The 20,476-nt window shown below is 37.0% G+C and overlaps 1 protein-coding gene across 5 annotated transcripts in view; it reads left to right on the top strand.

Annotated features, from left to right (window-relative positions):
- Positions 1–20,476, top strand: part of UTRN (utrophin) — a gene marked incomplete at its 3' end in the record, with an annotated part of 411,728 nt that overhangs the window by 210,863 nt on the left and 180,389 nt on the right. For all 5 annotated transcript variants that reach the window (XM_084889907.1, XM_084889908.1, XM_084889909.1 and 2 more), the window contains one exon: positions 18,856–19,045. In XM_084889907.1, the coding sequence (XP_084746033.1) occupies positions 18,856–19,045 (190 nt within the window). The remainder of the gene's footprint in view (positions 1–18,855; positions 19,046–20,476) is intronic.

Here is a 20,476-nt window from a genome sequence, read left to right as displayed (position 1 = left end):
AACTGTTTTGTTGTAACAAGGTATTTGAGTATAGAAAGGATTCGAATCCAAGGCTGGGAAGAAGGTGAATTAAAAAAACAGACTTAAGATACAAATTCACAGTTATAAAATAAACTAAATGTAATGTGCATCATGGTGACTATAGTTAACAATAAATAATGTATTGTATAATTGAAAGTTGCTGAAAGGGTACATCTTATAAGTACCGCGTGCTAACCGATTGCGCCACTGGAGCTCCTGAAAGGGTACATCTTAAAAGTTCTTATCACAAGAAAAAAGACAGCTGAAACACTAAGAGACGTCCTTAATCATACTTCATCTGTTCCCCAAAATTCACATATAAGTTATGACTTTGTTCTTGTTGTAAACAATGCCCTCAAAATTGATCATGTAGAAATGTGTGGCCTGCTTTATTTAGCACCCCCAATTCTTTTTTTTTGCTTTTGCTTTGTAAATATTTTATGACAGACTCCAGCAGTAGTTAGATTAGATGGAAGAGGCAATTAAAAATGAATTATATTCCAAGGTGATCTTTCATTTATCATAGTGAAGACAGCCACAGAGTACCAACTTCATGGTGGTTACAAATAGATGTTCTTATTCTAGTTTCTTTCTCCATTTTGGGGGAAAAGAACTAAGTATATATTCATATCTAGACATAATTTGGGTAAACTGTTATCTGTAAAGTAGGGAAAATCCAACACAACTGTGGCTCATAGGGTCCTTTCATGAGTGACAGCTGGGGTTTCTGTGATTTGAGAGGATTTTCTCTTTTAAACATAATGACATTTATAATTTTGAACTGTTTTAATTGGAGAACTTTCTAAAATATATAAATCTATCCTAACCTTCTTAAACAAAGTGTATGAACTTGTAGTAAACATTTTTTGAATTCTTGGCATTATTGTAAAGATAGGATTAAGGACCATTAAGAGCTTTATGTAAACTTACAATTCATTTAAACCAGTATTTCTCAACCTTTTAAAAATTATTATTAACCCCCTAAGAAGCCTTTTTAGGTACCTTCCCTCCCTCATGAAATTTTAATACCATGGGTATATTGTGTGTCTGTTTTTGTACTTTATAATTATGCTTTATACATAAAAAGAGTCATTTCCCCCCACCCCCCTCTTGCCCTCCACCTTACCCAGCTAAAGAATCACTTACTGCCTCCCTTAAGAATAAACTGGTGAATCTAATAAAATCAAGGGCATAGAAAGGGAGTGGACTGACAATTCTTGGGGGGAAGGGGCATGAGGGGTGCGGGAAGAGATTGGACAAAAATATTACATCTATGGATGAGGACAGTGGCAGGGGGTAAGGGCATGGTGTGTGGGGGAATCAGATGGAGGGGAGCTAGCTATGGGGGGGGGGCGGGGGAAAGAGAAACATTTGTAATAATCTGAACAATAAAGTTTTATTTTAAAAAAAAGAATGCATGGTCTAATCAGATGCTATAAGTCTCTGAGAAGTTTCAATGGCATGTTTAAAGTATTGTAGCATAGCTAAGATGATATTTCTCTATACTAAATTATGATCATTTCCAAGTTCTGAAGAATTGGTAGTAAGTTTATTCAGGTTGCTATGCTTTGTGAGATTTTGTGCTTTATTTTTACTGTGTAAATTGTATTGAGTTTCTTTTCGTTGTCAGGCACTGTGCTAAACTCTGCACAGGCATTATTTCATTTAATCCTCACAACAGCCAGAGGAGACAGGCAGCGTTCCCCAACACTATGTCGCTGATGAAACTGGAGCAGAGGGAAGTTAAGGAATACCCACCATCACCCAGCTCATACAGGCAGAGCTGGGACTGGAATCTAAGACATTCTGTCTAGGCAGCAAGGCTCTTACCTTCTTTACTAATAGTTTTACCTTTCTTTGCTGTCAGAATGCCAGCTATCTCTGGTGACTGCTCCGTGTACTCACCTCGTGGATCTGTCCGTGATTCCACTTCCGGTTCTTACCTGTGTTGAGTTTAGAAGCCAGATCTGATTAAATACATGGGGCTTCTGTTATGAATAATGTAACACTCTCCAGTAGGTGGCCATTGTAATGGCTTCTGGGAGGCCTTGCACGGAGGCTCTCCTCCTGCCTCCCAGCTGTATTCTTTTGTTGTTTGTTTTACAAATATAAACATATATTTTGTTGTTGACAGTATTACAGATGTCCCCGTTTTCCCCTCCTTTGTCCCTCTCTGTCCAACTCCTGCCACACCCCAGGTCTTCGCCAAACTATTGCCTGTGTCCATGGGCTAAGTATATACATACATATTTAAGTTCTTTAGTTAATTTCTTCCCATCTCCTGCCTGCCCCTCTGAGATATGTCAGTTTGTTCCACGCTTCCATGCCTCTGGACCTATTTTGTTGGCCAGTATATTTTGTTCACTAGATTCCAGCTGGATTCTGAATATACACCATTGGCAGCTAAGTGCTGGAGGGGTGAAGGGTTATTATACGTGCCAATGGAATATTGTTATTGTGGGATAATGTGTGAGATTTAATATCAGCTTTCAAAGGAAATGTTTTCTGTGAATTGCAATTGGAGTAAGTAATTTGGCCACTCACAGTTGCAGGTCCATAGTCCCTTATCTGCAGTGCCAAAATCCAATATGCTGAGATATCAGAAAGCTTTGGCTTGACATGAGACCATTTATTATAGTCTTTATTTATCCTGCTTGGTGTGAAAACCTTTGTTCCTAAGTGCAGAAATATTAATGTGTTTGCTGCTTCACATCCTACTTAGAGGTAATATGTCATATAGATACATTCATAATAGATTTTTAATGTACAAAAAAAGTTTAAATTCTGCAACACAACTAGCTCCTGATATTTTGGATTTTGTATGCAATAGGTCTTTTTCTAACATTTTAAAATCTTAAAGTGTGTGAACTTATCGTAAGCATATTTTGAATTTTTGGCATTGTTGTTGTGAAGCTAGAGTTAAGGACCTTTAAGAGTTGTACATAAACTTACAGTTCATTTAAACCAATATTTCTCAACCTTTAAAAAATATTATTAACATCTTAAGAAGCCTTTCTTAGGTACTTTCCTTCATGAAATTTTAATAGCATGAGTATACTGTGTGTGTCTGTTTCTGTACTTTATAGTTGTGCTTTATACATAGAGTCAACTTTTTCCCTTCTAAAGAATCACTTACTGCCTCCATTAAGAATGCATGGTCTGATCGGATGCTATAAGGCTCAGAGAAGTTCCAGTGACATGTTTAGAGTTACATAGCGTAGCTAATATGAGATTTCTCTGTACTTAAAATGATCGTTTCTGAGAATGAGGTGAAGGTGAGGAGGTAGAACTAATTTGTGGAAAGAACATTAGAAATGCTTGTTGTGAAGAGGGACAGAGAGATTGGGTACTACCTGGAGGGTTTTTCTTTAGGGTGGGGACATGAGAAAGTACGGTTTTATGCTCATGGGAATGATCCAATAGAGGAGAGACTGATGATTCCAGACAGAGAACAAAGTAAGAGGAAAGAAAGTCCTAGAGTAGACTAGAAAGTGAAATCTGGACAGTTGGGTTTGTTAAGAGCTGGGGTGTGTTTTCCGTTAGAACTGGAAGGACAATGAGGGGAAGAGTAGGGATGCATGTGGATTGGAGCCTTGGCAGGAAGATGAAAGGTTCTCTATGCAGTGCTTCTGCTTTCTTTATGATCTGTGAGGCATGCTGTCAGTGAGGCTGGAGGTGGGACTGAGAGATTTGAAGAAAGAAAGTCAGATATAAAATGAGAATTCTGGTGTGTGGGACAGAGCTTTCTCGGGGTCTTTACAGCATTGCTGGGCAGTGCTGGTGCCTGCTTGTGGTTTATGATAATAAATGCACAGGGAAGATAGACCTTTGTTGTGTTCTTCAGCAGTGTTCATCTACTCAGAGACAAATAGAAAGAATGCAGATGAACAATAGGGGACAGAGCAGAGGAAGGTGTTTATAAGGAAGTAGAGACCAGGACTACCTCCACTCCATAACGACATCTCTAGTGTCTTTCCCTGGTGATGCAGTCCCTCACTGGAGGTTGCGGCTTGCTCAGAAGACCTTGAGTTGGATTTGAGACCATTTAACTGTTGAGACAATGAGCAACCTTTATAACCATTTGCAGTGACCACAGACCTAGAGGTAAGGATTTGAACATAATGGATAAAAGTCTTATGTTTTGAAAGAGTAGACTTTTGCCAGGACGAGAAAAACAATGGCCAGAATTAGTAAAGAAAAGCAAAGACAAGGACCCTTGGTCCAGCTCCTCAATCCGAGGAAGATAGGGTCTGAGAGAAACAAGAAAAAAAAACTTCATTAAAGCTTTCAGGGGAATTGATGGCCTTAGGGAAACCAATTTTCATTATGATAAGGTGAAGGGATTGGTCTGTGGAGTCTGCCCAACACAGAATAGAGTTCTGGGCATAACAGAAGGGTTTTGAGGGTGGATTTTGGCTAATTGGGAAAGGTGCAGAGTAGCATTTGAGTTACAGTCTAATGTTGGCTGGCTAATAAAGGCCCAATGTTGAGTAGTGATTTAGCTGAAAAGGAAATAGGATGTGGTGGGATGAATCCTCTCACGAGGATAGCTCTGTGGTCTTAAATATTTACTTGCTGTCAATGGCAGCCAAAGAGAAAATTGCTCCTGTGGGTTATATAAAGTCATGGGCAGGCATCATGTGGTGGGCAAGGGGGTTGGGGTTCTCTCTAGAGCTTCCTGAGCATGTGGTATTGGCAGCTTATAGCCATCCTCTTAAATCCCACGGTGTGAATTTTTAAAGTGCTTGATGATATATCTCAATCTCTAGGTAACAGAGAGAAATCTACAGTGACAAATTCTTCATTAAATCTGCTGCATTTCCCCAAGAGGTGTTTTAATATATTTACCAGCTAAATCCTACTTTATTTACCAAAGAACAAAATTACCTTGTGAAGTTACCCATTGAAAAGCTTAAATAATGTTTCATTGTAAGTTTTCTACATGCCACTCAAACTACCATTTTTTTTTCCTGCTCTAAAAAAGATACATATATTTAAGTCTCATGTCACTGTAAATAAAGGTCACCTTTTAAGTATACCAAAGTTTAGTAACACATATTTGTGGGTTTTTTGAGATGCTCTTTTCCATTTAAGTTTTAAAAAGTCATATGTATTTATGTTCAAACCCTCTCTTGACCAATTATAAGTACATACACACTTGCTTAACCAGTATATCTTGTAGTTTAAAATATCAAATATCATTTAACATTTTCAAAATAATATTTAAACAAGGCAGTTATGTGGGTGGCCATGTTTTTTTTTGTGCTAAAACATAACTATAAGCCGTTTAGATGGATTACTTTAAGCTATTATCAGTTGCTTTTATAATATAAATCTCCTTAAAAACTGAAAGTTTACATTTTTTTAATCCCAGCTATCTTTGATGTAATGTAAACTACTGTACGTAAATCTGTCACCAGTGAATTCCTCTAATCTTTTATGAGAAGCAGTTTATATTTTTTATCCTTACCATTTCTTCTCCCAAAGAATTCTATGGTGTGTTACTTCTGTTTGAAGTCAAATAATCTTGTTTCTGCTAAAGTTAGCCTTCTACATCAAATGTTTTATCCTCTAGGTTGTCAGCCTGCCCTTGCTCTTTATGATTTGTAGGTTAAAAAAAGATTTTTATGAAACTTCTCTGCCTTTGTCTGCTAGCCACAATTTCCTAAAGTTAAGATGATTCTTTTTCTAGAATAGTGCTGTATTCTCTCATTGTATTTCTCAGTACCCCCTCTAGCTCTGTTCTGGTCTTTCTTGAGATGCAGCAACCAGAGCTGCCAGATTCAAACTCTGCCTTGTGAACCATGGACTGACGGGAGCGCAGTGCTGGGTGTGATCTCGGGAAGCTTCCACACCAGTTCTTCCCAACCTTCTTGCTTTCTGCTCACTGCTCATCCACTGCCATTGGTAACCTTTCTTTTCCAAGCAGGGATTCTTAAAGAAGCCAAATTTGAAGCTGGGGATGGGTGAGAATGAAGGACCTCTTGTAGCAGGTTTTATTATCTCTATGGTGTGATGGCTTATGTAGTTTTAAAAGGACCCTTGGTCAGTCTGAAATGGTCCTTTACTTTTAGTCCAAACAACTTATTTTAGGGATGAAAAACCCCTCACACAATTGGAGAATTAAAATGATTCACCCAAGCCCTTTAGCTAGTAAATGGCAGAGGTGTAGAATTAGGTTGTTTTCTTCTGAGAGCAGTGCCCAATAGCATTAATGGTAATTTATTAGCCTGTCTAATAAAGGGTGCATACACACTCCTGAGCCTTTAATTTTAGCAATTATTTTTGGCCATATAGTACATCATATGAAATTCCTTGAAAATGGGTAAAAGATTCTTGTGGTGTCCTTTATACCACACTCTAGCATTTGATCTAATATTTAAGAAGACTGAAATGGGTGGTGCAGAGAACTGCCTTTGAACTATATTCTATTAGTAATTTCACATAAATTATATTAATTTCAAAAACCAGACTATAATTTATGTATATGTACATATATTGTGATTATAAAAAATTAAAATGTATGTTTATTATAATAATATGAAGTTCATCTGGACTGCTATACATAGGGTTTAGTTGTCACTATGTTCATTATTTTAACAGTTGATTACATTCACAATAAAAAATCTGACACCAGCCGAAACCGGTTTGCTCAGTGGATAGAGCATTATTAGCCTGCAGACTGAGAGGTTCCGGTCAAGTGCATGTACCTTGGTTGCGGGTACATCCTCAGTAGGGGGTGTGCAGGAGGCAGCTCATTGATGTTTCTCTTTCATTGATATTTCTCACTCTTCCTCTCTGTAGAAATCAATAAAATATATATATATTTTTTTAAAAATCTGACAGATATATGTGAATGTAAAAAGATTCCTCAGGACATTTGTGATTAAATTGTTCATTTGTATGCTATAAGTAAAATTAACTTCCCAATATTTCATCAAGGTCATATATAAGGTAAATTACTATTCATTTACTCTATTTTGATACATTTATTAAAATTTTGCAGGAAGGAAGGAAGATATTAGTCCTACTTTTGTATTAATTTGTAATAAATACTTGTTGAGTTGCTACTTTGTGTAGGTCCTGGGGTACCAGGTGAACTGATGATTCAGAAACTTTAAACACACAAGAAAGCAGTCACTTTCCATTACGATTGGAGGTACAGTATCATGAGACAGGCAGGATAGTGGCCCCAAAGATGGGGAGACTATCTTGGGCCACTAATGGGTCCTAATAATTGGAGAAAGAAGGCAGAAGTATGAGTCAGAGAGATGTGACGTGAGGACTCAGCACTATACTGCTGGCTTTGAAGATGAAAGAAGGGGCCATGAGCCAAGGAATGTGGGTGACTCCTCAAAACTAGAAATAGCAAGGAAATAGATTTGCCTTTAGAAAAAAACCAGTCCTGCCTGCCAACAGCTTCATTTTAGTCCAATGAGACCCCTCTCACTTACACACTGTGAGATAATAGTTGCTGTGAGCCACAAAGTCTGTAGTACTTTGTTATAGCAGCATTGGCAGTGGAAGGAAAACCATGGGTGCTCAGGGATGAGGCCCCTTGTAGATTAGGAAGGTGTCTGCACCACATTCTGCAGGGTAAGTAAAAATGAATGCAGGGGAAGTATAGTGGAGGAAGGGGAGAGGTATTTAAGGAAAAAGAAGTAAAAACAAAAGCTCTGGATATGACAGAGACAGTGACCACCTTGAGGATTAGGAATTGATTCATTTTTGTAGGTAAGTAAAGCATGAGGTTTGGAGTGATGAGATGATGCTTGAGGAGGTAAGCAAACACTCAGACCATGGAGAACCTCATATGCCAAGCAGAGTTTTCAGAGATGATGAAAATGATGCTGGAGGAGACAGGCAGCTGCCCAGGTTGTCATACCTAGTCCGTGGTGGAACCTTGTCTCCTTGATACAAATGCTTATTCTTTGGCTTTCATAACGAACAAAGTACAGCTTTCTTGTATCATCTAACAGTTGTTTTTCTGCAGTTTCCTACAAAGTGAATATCTTAAAAGCAGAATCACTCTTTCCACTGCTGATCAGTAGGTAATTTGTCCTTTTATGGGTCACTTTAGGTCCTCTACCTCCCCTGCCAGCCTGGTTCTCTATGCTTGCTGAGTAGATAATTGTCTCTTGTCTAAAAGGAATCCTCTGAATTCACCTATGGGGTTCTAGGACATTTGCACTTTTCCTCTAGTCTCGACATTTTTTGGGTTTAATAGAGCTAATGTATAATGATCTGTTTCTACATTGGCTGTTTGCCACATAATCCATTATGAATATTCTTTAAAATGAAGAATACTGAGTATGTAAAATGAAAATTTTTATAATTACTAAATTTTATATGAGTGTTTTTAAAATAAGAATCATCTGTTCATGGATGATTACTTGCTTTTGTGTACTCCTTTGCTTTCTTCCTTTCTAGTATCTTATTGGCATAGCCTTTATTTGGCTACTTCTAATGTTTTTACTGTCGATGTTTTAATTCTTGTAAATATGGGCAAGTCTTAGGTAGAAGATAAAACACCACTAATAACAGCCACCCAAATTCTGGTGGGTAACTTCTAAATTTTAAAAATTAAAGAGATACAGGCACATGTTTATTAAAAAAATTAGAGTTGCTTCCACATTTTAGCTATTGTGAATAGTGCTGCTATGAACATAGGTATACAGATATCTCTTTGAGACCCTGCTCTCAATTATTTTGGGTATATACCCGTAAATGGAATTGCTAGGTGATTATATATATATATATATATATATATATATATATATATATATATCACCTAGCAATTCCATATATATTTTTTTTTGAGGAACTGCTATATTATGTTCACAGTGGCTGTACCATCTCATCATGAATTTTTAGATAACAGATACTGTGTTGACATTATTATGCCTGTCTAAATATGATTAACAGCTGAACACTGAAAGTTGACTATAATTTTGCTTCCTCTGTTTGATTGACCTGAAATTAATAATGGCTTTGTTTTTACATGCTTAGTTTTCTTTGCACCTGTTGCTGATTCTTCCCACATTTTCCGATGGCCTGACAGCACAATTTCCCACAAAGCCAATCGCATTAAGTAGTCTGTCACTTCTAATGTGTTTACTTGGGGACCAGCTTTCTAGGTTTGTTGCACAGCCATCGTTTGGGGAGTGTCTGTGCCTTCCTCCTCGTCAGGAATCCCTATTTCCTGGATCTCATGGGTTTTTGTTTTGTTGCTTTCTTTCCTCTTATTTTTATTTATTTATTTATTTATTTATTTATTTATTTATTTATTTTGTGGCAGAGGGGCCTATTTTGGGTTATTTTTTCGCTTTGTCAGGGTGTCTCCTTTGTAAACTTTGTCAAGTGAAAACGAAACATGGCAGTTGGAATGGAGATGGCAGCCTGCACCTGCAGTTTGAATTCACCACTGTTTTCTGCGTTTGCCTCGCACTTTTTGCGTGAGAGCTCCTCCTTGTGCTGATCTTGTTTTCGTGCTTCTCATATCTTCTTTCTGGATTTACAAACTGCGTTTTATGGAGGATGTCTCTTGGTAGCTTCTTGAAAGTGGATATTTGGTAGGTAATTTTAAAGGCATATTATAGATTTTCATTATTCTATAAATGCTTATTATAATAGTGTAGTAAAGACCTAGAAACATCCTTAATAATAAAAGAGTAATATGCAAAATGACCCTAACAGCAGAATAACCAGGAACAACTGGTCACTATGACTCTCAACGCAGGAGCTGCCCTCTGGTGGTCAGTGTGCTCTCACAGGGCTTATGGCTTCAGCAAGCCTCTCCTGCCTCCTCTGCAGCATTAAGGATGTCTGACTCATGGCTTAGGCCCAATTTCCTGCAGAGTGGGCCTAAGCCAGCAGGTGGACATCCTCTGAGGAGTCTGGACAGCAAGAGGGTGAGCAGGCCAGGCTGAACGACTCTCCCCCCACACCGAGTGCACGAATTTTTGTGCACTGGATTTCTAGTGGAGATATAAAAGACTGCTTCTGCCCATAGTGAATTTACAGAATAAATGGACAGGTAAGAAATCTCTATAATATAGTTAAAATAAGATTTAAATAAAAATAAGGTCCCAGCTGAAACCGGTTTGGCTCAGTAGATAGAGTGTCAGTCTGCAGACTGAAAGGTCCCAGGCTCGATTCCTGTCAAGGGCATGTACATTGGTTGTGGGCACATCCCCAGTGGGGGTTTTGTGTATGTGAGGAGACAGCGGATCGATGTCTCTCTCTCATCGATGTTTCTAGCTCTATCCCTCTCCCTTCCCCTCTGTAAAAAAATCAATAAAATATATTTAAAAAAAAATAAGGTCCCAATCCAAGGATTTCCCCAGGATATATGTGATTAATTTCTGTATAAAGAGGCATACTGACCTTTAATGTACCCAGAACAAAGAGACCTAATTGGCCGGAGATATTTTGGAGGAGACGGTGGTTATTAACCTTTGAAGGACTGGTAGGATCTTGCTAAGTGGAGGTGGTCGGAATTTATATGTGGATATAAAATTTTATGTGAACATGGAACAGCCACTTTGACCTGAGCAGAGTATTGGAGTGAATTTGGGGAAAGCTGGAAAAGTGAATTAGTGACAGAGTGTGGAGGGCACCCTGTCCCAGGAGAAGCAATGTAGATGTGTTCTGCGGGCAACCAAACACTACGGGAGGTTTTTAGTAAGTAAGTGCTGAGATGAAGTCGCTGACATTCCAGAATGTCATATAAATGGGATCATGGTATGCAGCTTTTGTGTCTAGCTTCTTTCACTTAGCACAGTGGTTGGCAAACTCATTAGTCAACAGAGCCAAATATCAACAGTATGTCTTTTGAGAGCCAAATTTTTTAAACTTCTTCTAATACCACTTCTTCAAAATAGACTCGCCCAGGCCATGGTATTTTGTGGGAGAGCCACACTCAAGGGGCCAAAGAGCTGCATGTGGCTCATGAGCTGTGGTTTGCCAACCACTGACTTAGCAGAATTCACCGGGGATTTCACCCATGTTGTTTCATCTATCAGTAGTTTATTTCCATTACTCAGTATTCCATTATATGCATGTACCCATGATTCAGCAGTTAGTACAGGATGACTTTTGGGTTATTATCAGTTTTTGAGCGTTATGAATGAAGCTGCTATAAACAGTTGCATTTGGGTTTTGTGTGGACACAAAATTTGCATTTTTCTCTGGTAAAATGATTGCTGGATTGTATCTTAAGTGCATGGTTAATATTAAAAATTGCCAAACTGTTTTTTAAAATGGCTATACCATTTTCCATTCCTGTTTACATTGTGTGAGAGCTGCAGTTATTCTACATTTTCACCAGCATTTGATGTAGTATAGTAGTTTTTAAATCCATTCTAATAAGTAGTGATATCTCATTGTGGTCTGAATTTATGTTTCTCTGATGATTAATGATGCTTAGCATCTTTTTATGTGCTTATTTGCCATCCATATATATTCTGTTATGATGTGCCTATTTAAATCTTTTACCTATTTTTTAAAAGAATGTGTTTATTGATGTATAAAAAGATAACGGTTCATTATAAATTCAGAGAATGTGGAAAAGTACAAATAAGAAAGTAAACCACCTTAAATTGAATATTAAAATAACCATTTTAATATTGTGTTAACATGCAACTAAGAAGGACAGGTGGGTGGATAGTGATGAATGATGGATGTGTGTATGTACAATTAGAAAACATACATAAATGAGATGTCATATGTTGCTAAATTTTTTTGCAGGGACGCACTGACTCTATCTGCTGCTTTTTAAAAAATTGTATTTATTGTTAAAAGTATTACATACGTCCCCAAACTCCCATTGACCCCTTCTAGCTTGCCCCTGCCCTCTGCTCTAGGCCTTCACCATCCTATTATCTGTGTCCATGGGTTATGCATATATATATGCATACAAGTTGTTTGGTTGATCTCTTTTCACCAACTCACCCTCTCCAACATCCCCTCTGAGATTCTGGCCTTTTCCATGCTTTTATTATATCTCTAGATCCATTTTGCTCATTAGTTTATTTTGTTCATTAGATTCTACATATGAGTGAGATTTGTCTTTTTTTTTTTTTTTTTTTTTTTTTTACTGGCTTATTTTGCTTGACATATTATTCTCCAGGTCCCTCCATGTTATCTCAAAGGGTAAGATAACCTTTTTAACTGCTGCATAGTATTTCATTGTGTAGATATACCACCGTTTTCTAATCCCCTCATCTACTGATGGGCACTTGAGCTGTTTCTAAATCTTAGCTATTGTAAATTGTGCTGCTATGAACATAGGGGTGCATATATCCTTTCTGATTGGTGTTTCTAGTTTATTGGGATATATTCCTAAAAGTAAGAATCACTGGGTCAAATGGCAGATCCATATTTAATTTTTTGAGGAAACTCCATACTGTTTTCCATAATGGTTGTACCAGTCTGCATTCCTACCAGCAGTGTACTAGCGTTTCCTTTTCTCAACATCCTCTCTAGAACTTGTCATTGGTTGATTTATTTATGGTAGCCTTTCTGACAGGTGTGAGGTGATGCCTCATTGTCATTTTAATTTGCATCTGTCTGATCAGTGACTGAGCATTTTTTCATGTTTCTTGGTCATCTATATGTCGGCTTTAGAGAAGTGTCTATATATCTCTTTTGCCCACTTTTAAATTGGGTTGTTTGTCTTCCTTTTGTTAAGTTGTATGAGTTCCTTATATATTTTGGATATTAACCTTTTATGAGATATATCATTGCCAGATATGTTCTCCCACACAGTCAGCTCCCTTTTCATTTTGATGATGGGTTCTTTTGCTGTGCAGAAGCTCTTTATTTTGATTTTGTCCCATTTGTTTATTTTCTCCTTAGTTTCCTTTGCCCTAGGAGATGTATCTACAAACATATGGTTACATCAGATGTCTCAGATTTTGCTGCCTATGGTTTCTTCCAGGATTTTTATGGTTTTACAACTTCCATTTAAATTTTTTATCCATTTTGAGTTTATTCTTGCATATGGTGTAAGTTGGTTGTCTAGTTTCTTTTCTTTCTTTTTTTTTTTGCATGCATCGGTCCAATTTTCCCAACACCACTTATTGAAGAGACTGTCCTTATTCCATTGCATGCTCTTGCCACCTTTGCCAAATATTCATTAAACATAATGGCTTGGGTCAATTTTTCTGGGCTCTCTGTTCTGTTCCATTGATCCATATGCCAGTTCTTGTGCCAGTACCATGCTGTTTTGAATACAGTGGCTTTGTAGTATAATTGCTATCTGGTATTGTATCCCTGCAATTTTGCTCTTCTATCTAAAGATTCCTGTAGCTATTCAGGATCTCTTTTTGATTCTATATACATTTTTGGAATATTTATTCTAGATCTGTGAAATATGCTATTGGTATTTTAATAAGGTTTGCATTGAATATGTAGATTGATTTAGGTAGTGTGGACATTTTAATGATGGCAATTCTACCAAACCATGAATGTGGATATTCTTCCACTTGTTTATATCTTCCTCTATCTCTCCTTTTAATGTCCTGTAGTTTTCTGAGTATGAGTCTTTAACCTTATTTAAGTTTATTCCTAAGTATCTTAATTATTTTGTTGCAATGGTAAATGGGATTATTTGTTTCTGTTTCTGAGAATTCATTATTAGTGTATAAAAACATCATCAATTTCTAGGTGTTAATTTTGTATCCTGCTACATTGCTGAATTCCTATATTAAATCTAGTAGATTTCTGGTGGAGTCTTTAGAGTTCCTATGTACAATATTATGTCATCTTTGAGTATACTTTCTCCTTTCCAATTTGGATGTCTTGTATTTTTTCTTCTTGTCTGATCACTGTGGTTAGGATTTCCAGTACTATAATATGTTGAATAAGAGTGGCAAAAGTGGACATACCTGTCTTATTCCTGTTATTAAGGGAAATGCTTTTAGTTTTTGCCCATTGAGTATAATGTTGGCTATAAGTTTGTCATATATGCCCTTTATTATGTTGAGATATGATCACTCTATTCTCACTTTGCTGAGAATTTTTATCAAAAATGGGTTGTTGGATTTTGTCAAATGCTTTTTCTGTGTCTATTAATGTTATCATTTGATTGTCTTTCAATTTGTTTATGTGATATATCATGTTTATTGATTTGCAAATATTGAACCAGCCTTGCATCTCTGGAATAAATTCCACTTGGTCATGATTTATGATCTTTTTTAATATATTACTGGATCCAATTTGCTAATATTAGGTTGAGGATTTTAGCATCTATGATCATCATTACATTGGCCTGTAATTCTCTTTCTTTGTAGTGTCTTTATCTGGTTTTGGAATTGGATAATGCTGGCCTTATGAAAAGAGCTTGAAAGTATTCCTTCTTTTGGATTTTTTGGAATAGTTTGAGGGAATGTAAGTGTTAGCTCTTCTTTGAATAATTGATAAAACTCCCCTTTGAAGCCATCCATACCTGGGCTTTTGTTTGCTGGGAGTTTTTTTTTTTTTTTTTTTTTGATTACTGCTATTTCATCTATTATTAGCCTATTCAGGTTTTCTGATTCTTCCTGATTCAGTTTTGGGAGCTTGTATTTTTCTAGGAATATGTCCATTTCATCCACATTGTCCAGTTTGTTGGCATATACACTGAATGGCCAGATTATTATGATCTCTGAATGCATAGTCTGGCCACTACTTGTGCACTTGAGAAGAATGTAAATTATGCTGCATTGGGCTGAAATGTTTTATAAATGTCAGTTAAATCAGTCTGATCCAGTGTGTCCTTTAGAGTCACCCTTTCCTTGTTAAATTTTTTTTGGAAGATCTATCCAGTGAAGTCAGCAGGTTGTTAAAGTCCCCTACTATGACTATATTGTTGTTGATCTCCCCCTTGAAGACCTTTAGAAGATTTTAAAAAAATATATTTTTGTGCTCCTATATTGTTGCACATATGTTTACCAGGGCTATATACTCTTGTTGAATCAATCCCTTTAATATTATGTGGTGACCTTTGTCATCTCTTGTGATGGCCTTCATTTTGAAGTCTATTTTGTCAGATATGAGTATTGCTACCCCAGATTTTTTTTTTTCTATTTCCATTTGCATGGACAATATTTTTCCACACCCACATTTTCATTCTGTGTGTTTTGTTCTGAGGAGGGTCTCTTGGAGACAACATATAATTGGGTAATGTTTTTGTATCAATTCAGCTACCCTATGTATTTTGACTGGAGTTTTTAATCCACTTACATTTAAGGTTTTTATTGTTTATTGCAGTTTTAATTCTGTGTACTTACATTTCTCACTTTCTCTATTTTTTCTTCTCATTATACCAGTACCTTTAACATTTCTTGCAGTGCTTATTTGGTGGTGACAATCTCCTTTTCCTTTTTCTTTTGTCCTAGGAAGCCCTTTTTTTCACCATCTATTTTGAATGATAGTCTTGCTGGATATAGTAATATTGGTTTTAGATCCTGGTTTTTCATTACCTTGAAAGGCCATTCCCTCTGGCTTGTAGAGTTTCTGATGAGAAATCACCTTCAGGCTTATGGGAGCTCCTATGTAGGTAACAAATTGCTTTTCTCTTGCTGCCTTTAAGATTCTCTCTTTGTCTTTAATGTTTGACATTTTAATTATGATGTAAGTGGGCATAGGCCTGTTTGGGTTCTTCTTGCTTGGGACTCCCTGTGATTTCTGAACTTGTGTGACCTTTTCTTTCACCAAGTTAGGGAAGTTTTCTGCCATTATTTCTTCAAACATGTTCTCTATTCCTTGTTCACTTTCTTCTCCTTCTGTCCAACTGTTATGCAAATCTTGTTATCTTTCAGGCTGTTTTACTGCCCCCTTAACACATTGCGGATGGATCACAAGAATTCTCGCTTTATATTACACAGTATTCTACAAAGTATCATATTTTAAAAAGATATTAGCTTGTAAGAACATGTAATAAATAACTTCAAAATGTAATGGATATTTAATTTTAAAGTGTGCCTTTAACAGTTATGTAAAACATTTTTTTGTACTCATTCAATAGAAACTTATCTGGCCACTGGATAAAGTTAACATAAAAACAAACAAACAAACAAACAAACAAAAAACTACTGGTCCTAAATGTGTTAAGCTGTCCTCCTGTTTTTAATTGTTTTTCTTTTTGGTTCTCTGATTGAGTGATTTTATTTTTTACCCTGTCTTCTTATTCACTGATCTAATCTGCAGCTTCCCCTACTCTGTTGTGTAATCCTCAAATGTGTTCTTTATTAGTGCTATGCCATTCTTTATTTCCAACTGTTCTTTCATAGTTGCTCTATCTTTTCTCATGCTGTTGGGCTTCTTTGACATCATTATTCTAAACTCTACATATGATCAATTTCTTATCTCCATTTTGTTTAGCTCTTCTTCTGGAGAATTCTTCTGTTCTTTTATTTATTTTGTTTTTCTCCCCATTTTGGCTGCCTGTTTGCATTTCTATGTATTAGGCAGATCTGCTGTTACTCCCAATCTCTAGTGCAGGACAATGTCAAATACTGTTTCTGACTGGCCCTGAGTCTCCTATTTGGAGCTATTAGTAATCCACAATTTGTGCTCCCTTTGTTGGGTCTAGGTGCCTTTGGGAAGGACCAAGTCATTCACCAAAGTCTGCTTTTCCAAGGCTCAGCTCCAGAAGGCAAAGACTCAAAACCTCTTGAAATCTTCCTTTGCCTGTAGTCTGATTGTTATCAGCTTTGATTTGCGTCAAGCTATTGACCACAGGGTGGTGAGAGATCTTCCAAGAGGGTGCGGCAATTGCCATTTTCCCAGGCAACAGCCACCTAGATAGCAAGGTTTGCCAGAGAAATATGTCTTCACAGGATGAGGGAATGACTCAGCCTAGGAAACCGGGGTGGCTGCCCTTTGAGCTCCAAACCCAGAGCCCCCAATCCTGGAATTTCCTCACTGAGTTCCAGTTCACTCTGCCTTCCTTCTGTCAGAGCCCAAGGTGAGTGGCTGCACACAAAATTTTATGTATTGCCCTTTTAGAGGGTTCCTGCATTTCCAGTAGTCTCTGCCTGACAGACAGCAGCCCTCCTTCTTTACTCAGCCAGATGTTATGTGGGCACTGTTCTCAGTTCTGGTGCTCTGGGTAGGGAGTCCAGCTTGGGGTTTAGATCCCATAATCTTCAGTGGGAATCCCCCACAGCTGAGATATCCCTCTGGCACTTCAGCTGCTGTCTGTGGAAGCCAGGCCAACCCTTTTGTGCCTCTGTACTTCCTAGCACTCTCTATGCAGTCTCCACTTTCCATCTCGGTTATTTCTCACCTAGTCCTCAGTTGATTTTTCAAAGTGGTTCTTATGTTCTATAGTTGTATTTCCTGGGAGAGTGTCAGTGTAGCTCCCACTTACTCCCCTGCCATTTTTAATCTCTTCTCTAGCTGTGGCTTAAGATAGTTTGGCAAAGTCTGTCACAGGTGCTAATTAAAAAAAAAAAAGATATATTTTATATACCATTCAATTCACCATTTAAAGCAGGGATGGGGAACATCTGGCCCATGGGCCTTGTAAGGCCCACAGAATCTTTTGGTCTAGCCCTGCCAAGGAATTAGGGCTGAGTTAATTAAATGTTTGACCAAATATAGCAGGCTAAATTTTAAGTTGATAATTTTGTGTGTCCTGTGAATGATATTATAAAATATCCAAATGACCCTTGGCAGAAAAAGGTTCCCCACCCCTGGTAAAGTATACAATTAAGTGGACTTTAGTATATTTACCATGTTGTAAAGACATCACCATACTCTTAATTTTTGTACATTTTATCACCACTAAATGAAACCTACCACTTATCAGCAGCCAGTCTCCACTGCTTCCACCTCCAGTCCTAGTTAACAGATAATTGGCTTTCTCTCCCTATGGATTTATCTTTCTGGCAATATTTCATATAAATGAAATTGCACAATATGGGGCATTTTGTATCTGTCTTCTTTCACTTGGCATAATGTTTTCAAGGTTCATCCATGTTGTAGAATTTATTGATACTTGATTTCTTTTTATGGCTGAATAATATTTTCTGTATTAATATATTATATTTTGTTTATCAGTTCCCCCCTCAACTGATAGATATTTGGGTTGATTGTACCATTTGGCTATTATAAATAATGCTGCTACAAATATTTGCGTACAAGTTTTTGAGTGGACATATGTTTTTAGATCTCTTGAGTTTAAATACCTGGAAGTAAAATTATTTGTATCCACTTAAAAATTAGATTGTTTGTTTTCTTATTATGGAGCTTTGATGTCTATAAAGTTTTAAAGGTTGATATTATGTGTGTATCTCTTAAATCATGAGACTCTAGAATAGTTCTTTGTAGATTAAATGAATGGCATATAAAAGCTTGATATCCAAAGTCTTCCAAGAATAATATTAAATCAACTTAAAGAACCAATTTGTATTGATAATATAAAATTAGTTCTAAGTTATTTTTATTTTATCTTAAAAGTTTCTTCAGATGCTATTTCTTATAGAATTCATTTAGTCACCCATTGTGTACATATTTATTGCTATTGCCTTTTGTGTCATGCATTATACTAAGGTATTAAAATAAATCATATGGGGAAATAACATACAATTATGAGTTATAAAAATATAGTCATAATTATTTTGTAATATGGATGTGATTTTTCTCTCCCTCTTCTTCTCACAATTCACATTATCCCCCCATTATGGATTATTCAAGACACATATGAATAAATCCCCCAATTTCATTAGGTGCTTGAAGAAATTGAGGTCCTTTGAGGCTATCTGCTGAGTTTTTTTTCTTTAGTGTGTCATGATGGGGCTTGTTACACTGTAAGTAATGGAGAATTGCCCATCTTGTTCCTTGCAGCATTGCTGACAGACAGAATTCCTTGGAGGCTGAACTGAGGGCAGTGCAGGCCTCTCGCATGAACCTGGAGAATTTCCTAAAGTGGCTACAAGAAGCAGAAACCACAGTGAATGTACTTGATGATGCTTCTCAGCGGGAGCATGCTCTTGAGGACACTGTCTTGGCCGAGGAGCTCACACAGCAAATGCAGGCAAGTACCCAGAAAAATGTGACCAGTGCTTGTTTACCATTAAGATTTATTACCATTCAAAAGTGAGGTCGTCACCTTATCCTGCTATGGCATCCATGCTATTCTGTGAATAATTGGTTTTTGGAAATAAGATCTGTAAAATACACTTACTTAGTAATTGGGGAAATCACTTTGTTTTATGGAAGTAATAATTGTTTATTTAGACTTCTAGACTTATAGCTATTCTGTTTTCTATCATTTTAAGCCCTATTACAGTTAGCCTTATTGAATCTCACATTATAAAAACATTTTCTCTTAATATAAAGTTGTTTCATTCTCCATTTATTATAAATACTTAATGTAAAAACTGTAAAGACTCTATGGCTTAGTTTACAACTAAGAACATTGGATATTACTTTTATGTCTTCGGCTTGATAAATATGATATATTTAGTCTCAGGTTCAAGTTTTCCTTCTACACTTGTGGTAAGTGGAAATGTGGTAATACAAAATCTTTCCTTTAAAAAACTTTATGAGGAATCTTAGGAAGCACATCTGCATCCCTTTTCTGTCCTCAAATACAGGTGAGTCAGTGTCCTTGAACTCCCATTATTCTTATCAATCACAGGCCATCTCACCTAGAACTTGCTTTAAAATATGCTTTGATGGAGGAAGTGCCCGGCTAGCTCAGTCGGTAGAACATGAGACTCTTAAAATATGCTTTGATGGAGAAATCTCCTTGCTGTTTCATATTTTAACATGGTGGCAATGAGGAGAAGTCATTAGAGGATATTAAGCAATTGGGTGATGATGCAATGGGATTTGTATTTTACAGGAATCTAGCTGATGAGGAATGAGTCTGAACTGGGCAAGACTGAGCAGAGCAGTCTGTTAGGATATCTTGTAGCCAACTGCTCCGAGGTGATAAGTCCAGGAATGAGGCAATAGCAGGGGGCATACACCTAAGGACTTGCTAGTAAGTCCACTAAGCGGAGGGGAAGAGGTAGAGACACAGAAACTTGTCAGGTGGTATTAGAGCCTGAGGTTAGGAATACAGGAAAATAAAATAAAATAAAATAAAATATTAGGGCAGCAGAACAGGTGATGGGGTAGGACATTTCATTTTGACTATGTTGAAGTGAGGCATTTGTGTAACATCCAGGAGGAGGTGCCTGGTATGCAGTTGTCACTATGGATCTGTATTCAGATGAGAGACTTTGGCCAGAGACTCAGAGAAACTTTTTGTTGTTGTTTTTGAATGAATGTCTGTTATTGATTTCCCACTTTATCTATTAATTCAGATGCATTTATTCATGATTTTCACGCCCACATTCTAACACATTATCTTTTTAATTATTATTTTTTTTAAAATGTGAGCTTTACCTTTTATCAGTACCAATGAGCCTCGATGCTCTGACTCTCTCCTGGGTAAAATCATGCTGCCTTGCTCCTT

Source organism: Pipistrellus hanaki, assembly GCF_964339955.1.
Source record: "Pipistrellus hanaki genome assembly, chromosome: 7".
Taxonomy (NCBI): Eukaryota; Metazoa; Chordata; class Mammalia; order Chiroptera; family Vespertilionidae; genus Pipistrellus; species Pipistrellus hanaki.
Note: the sequence above shows the minus strand (reverse complement) of the source record. Positions and strands in the feature narration are given on the sequence as shown.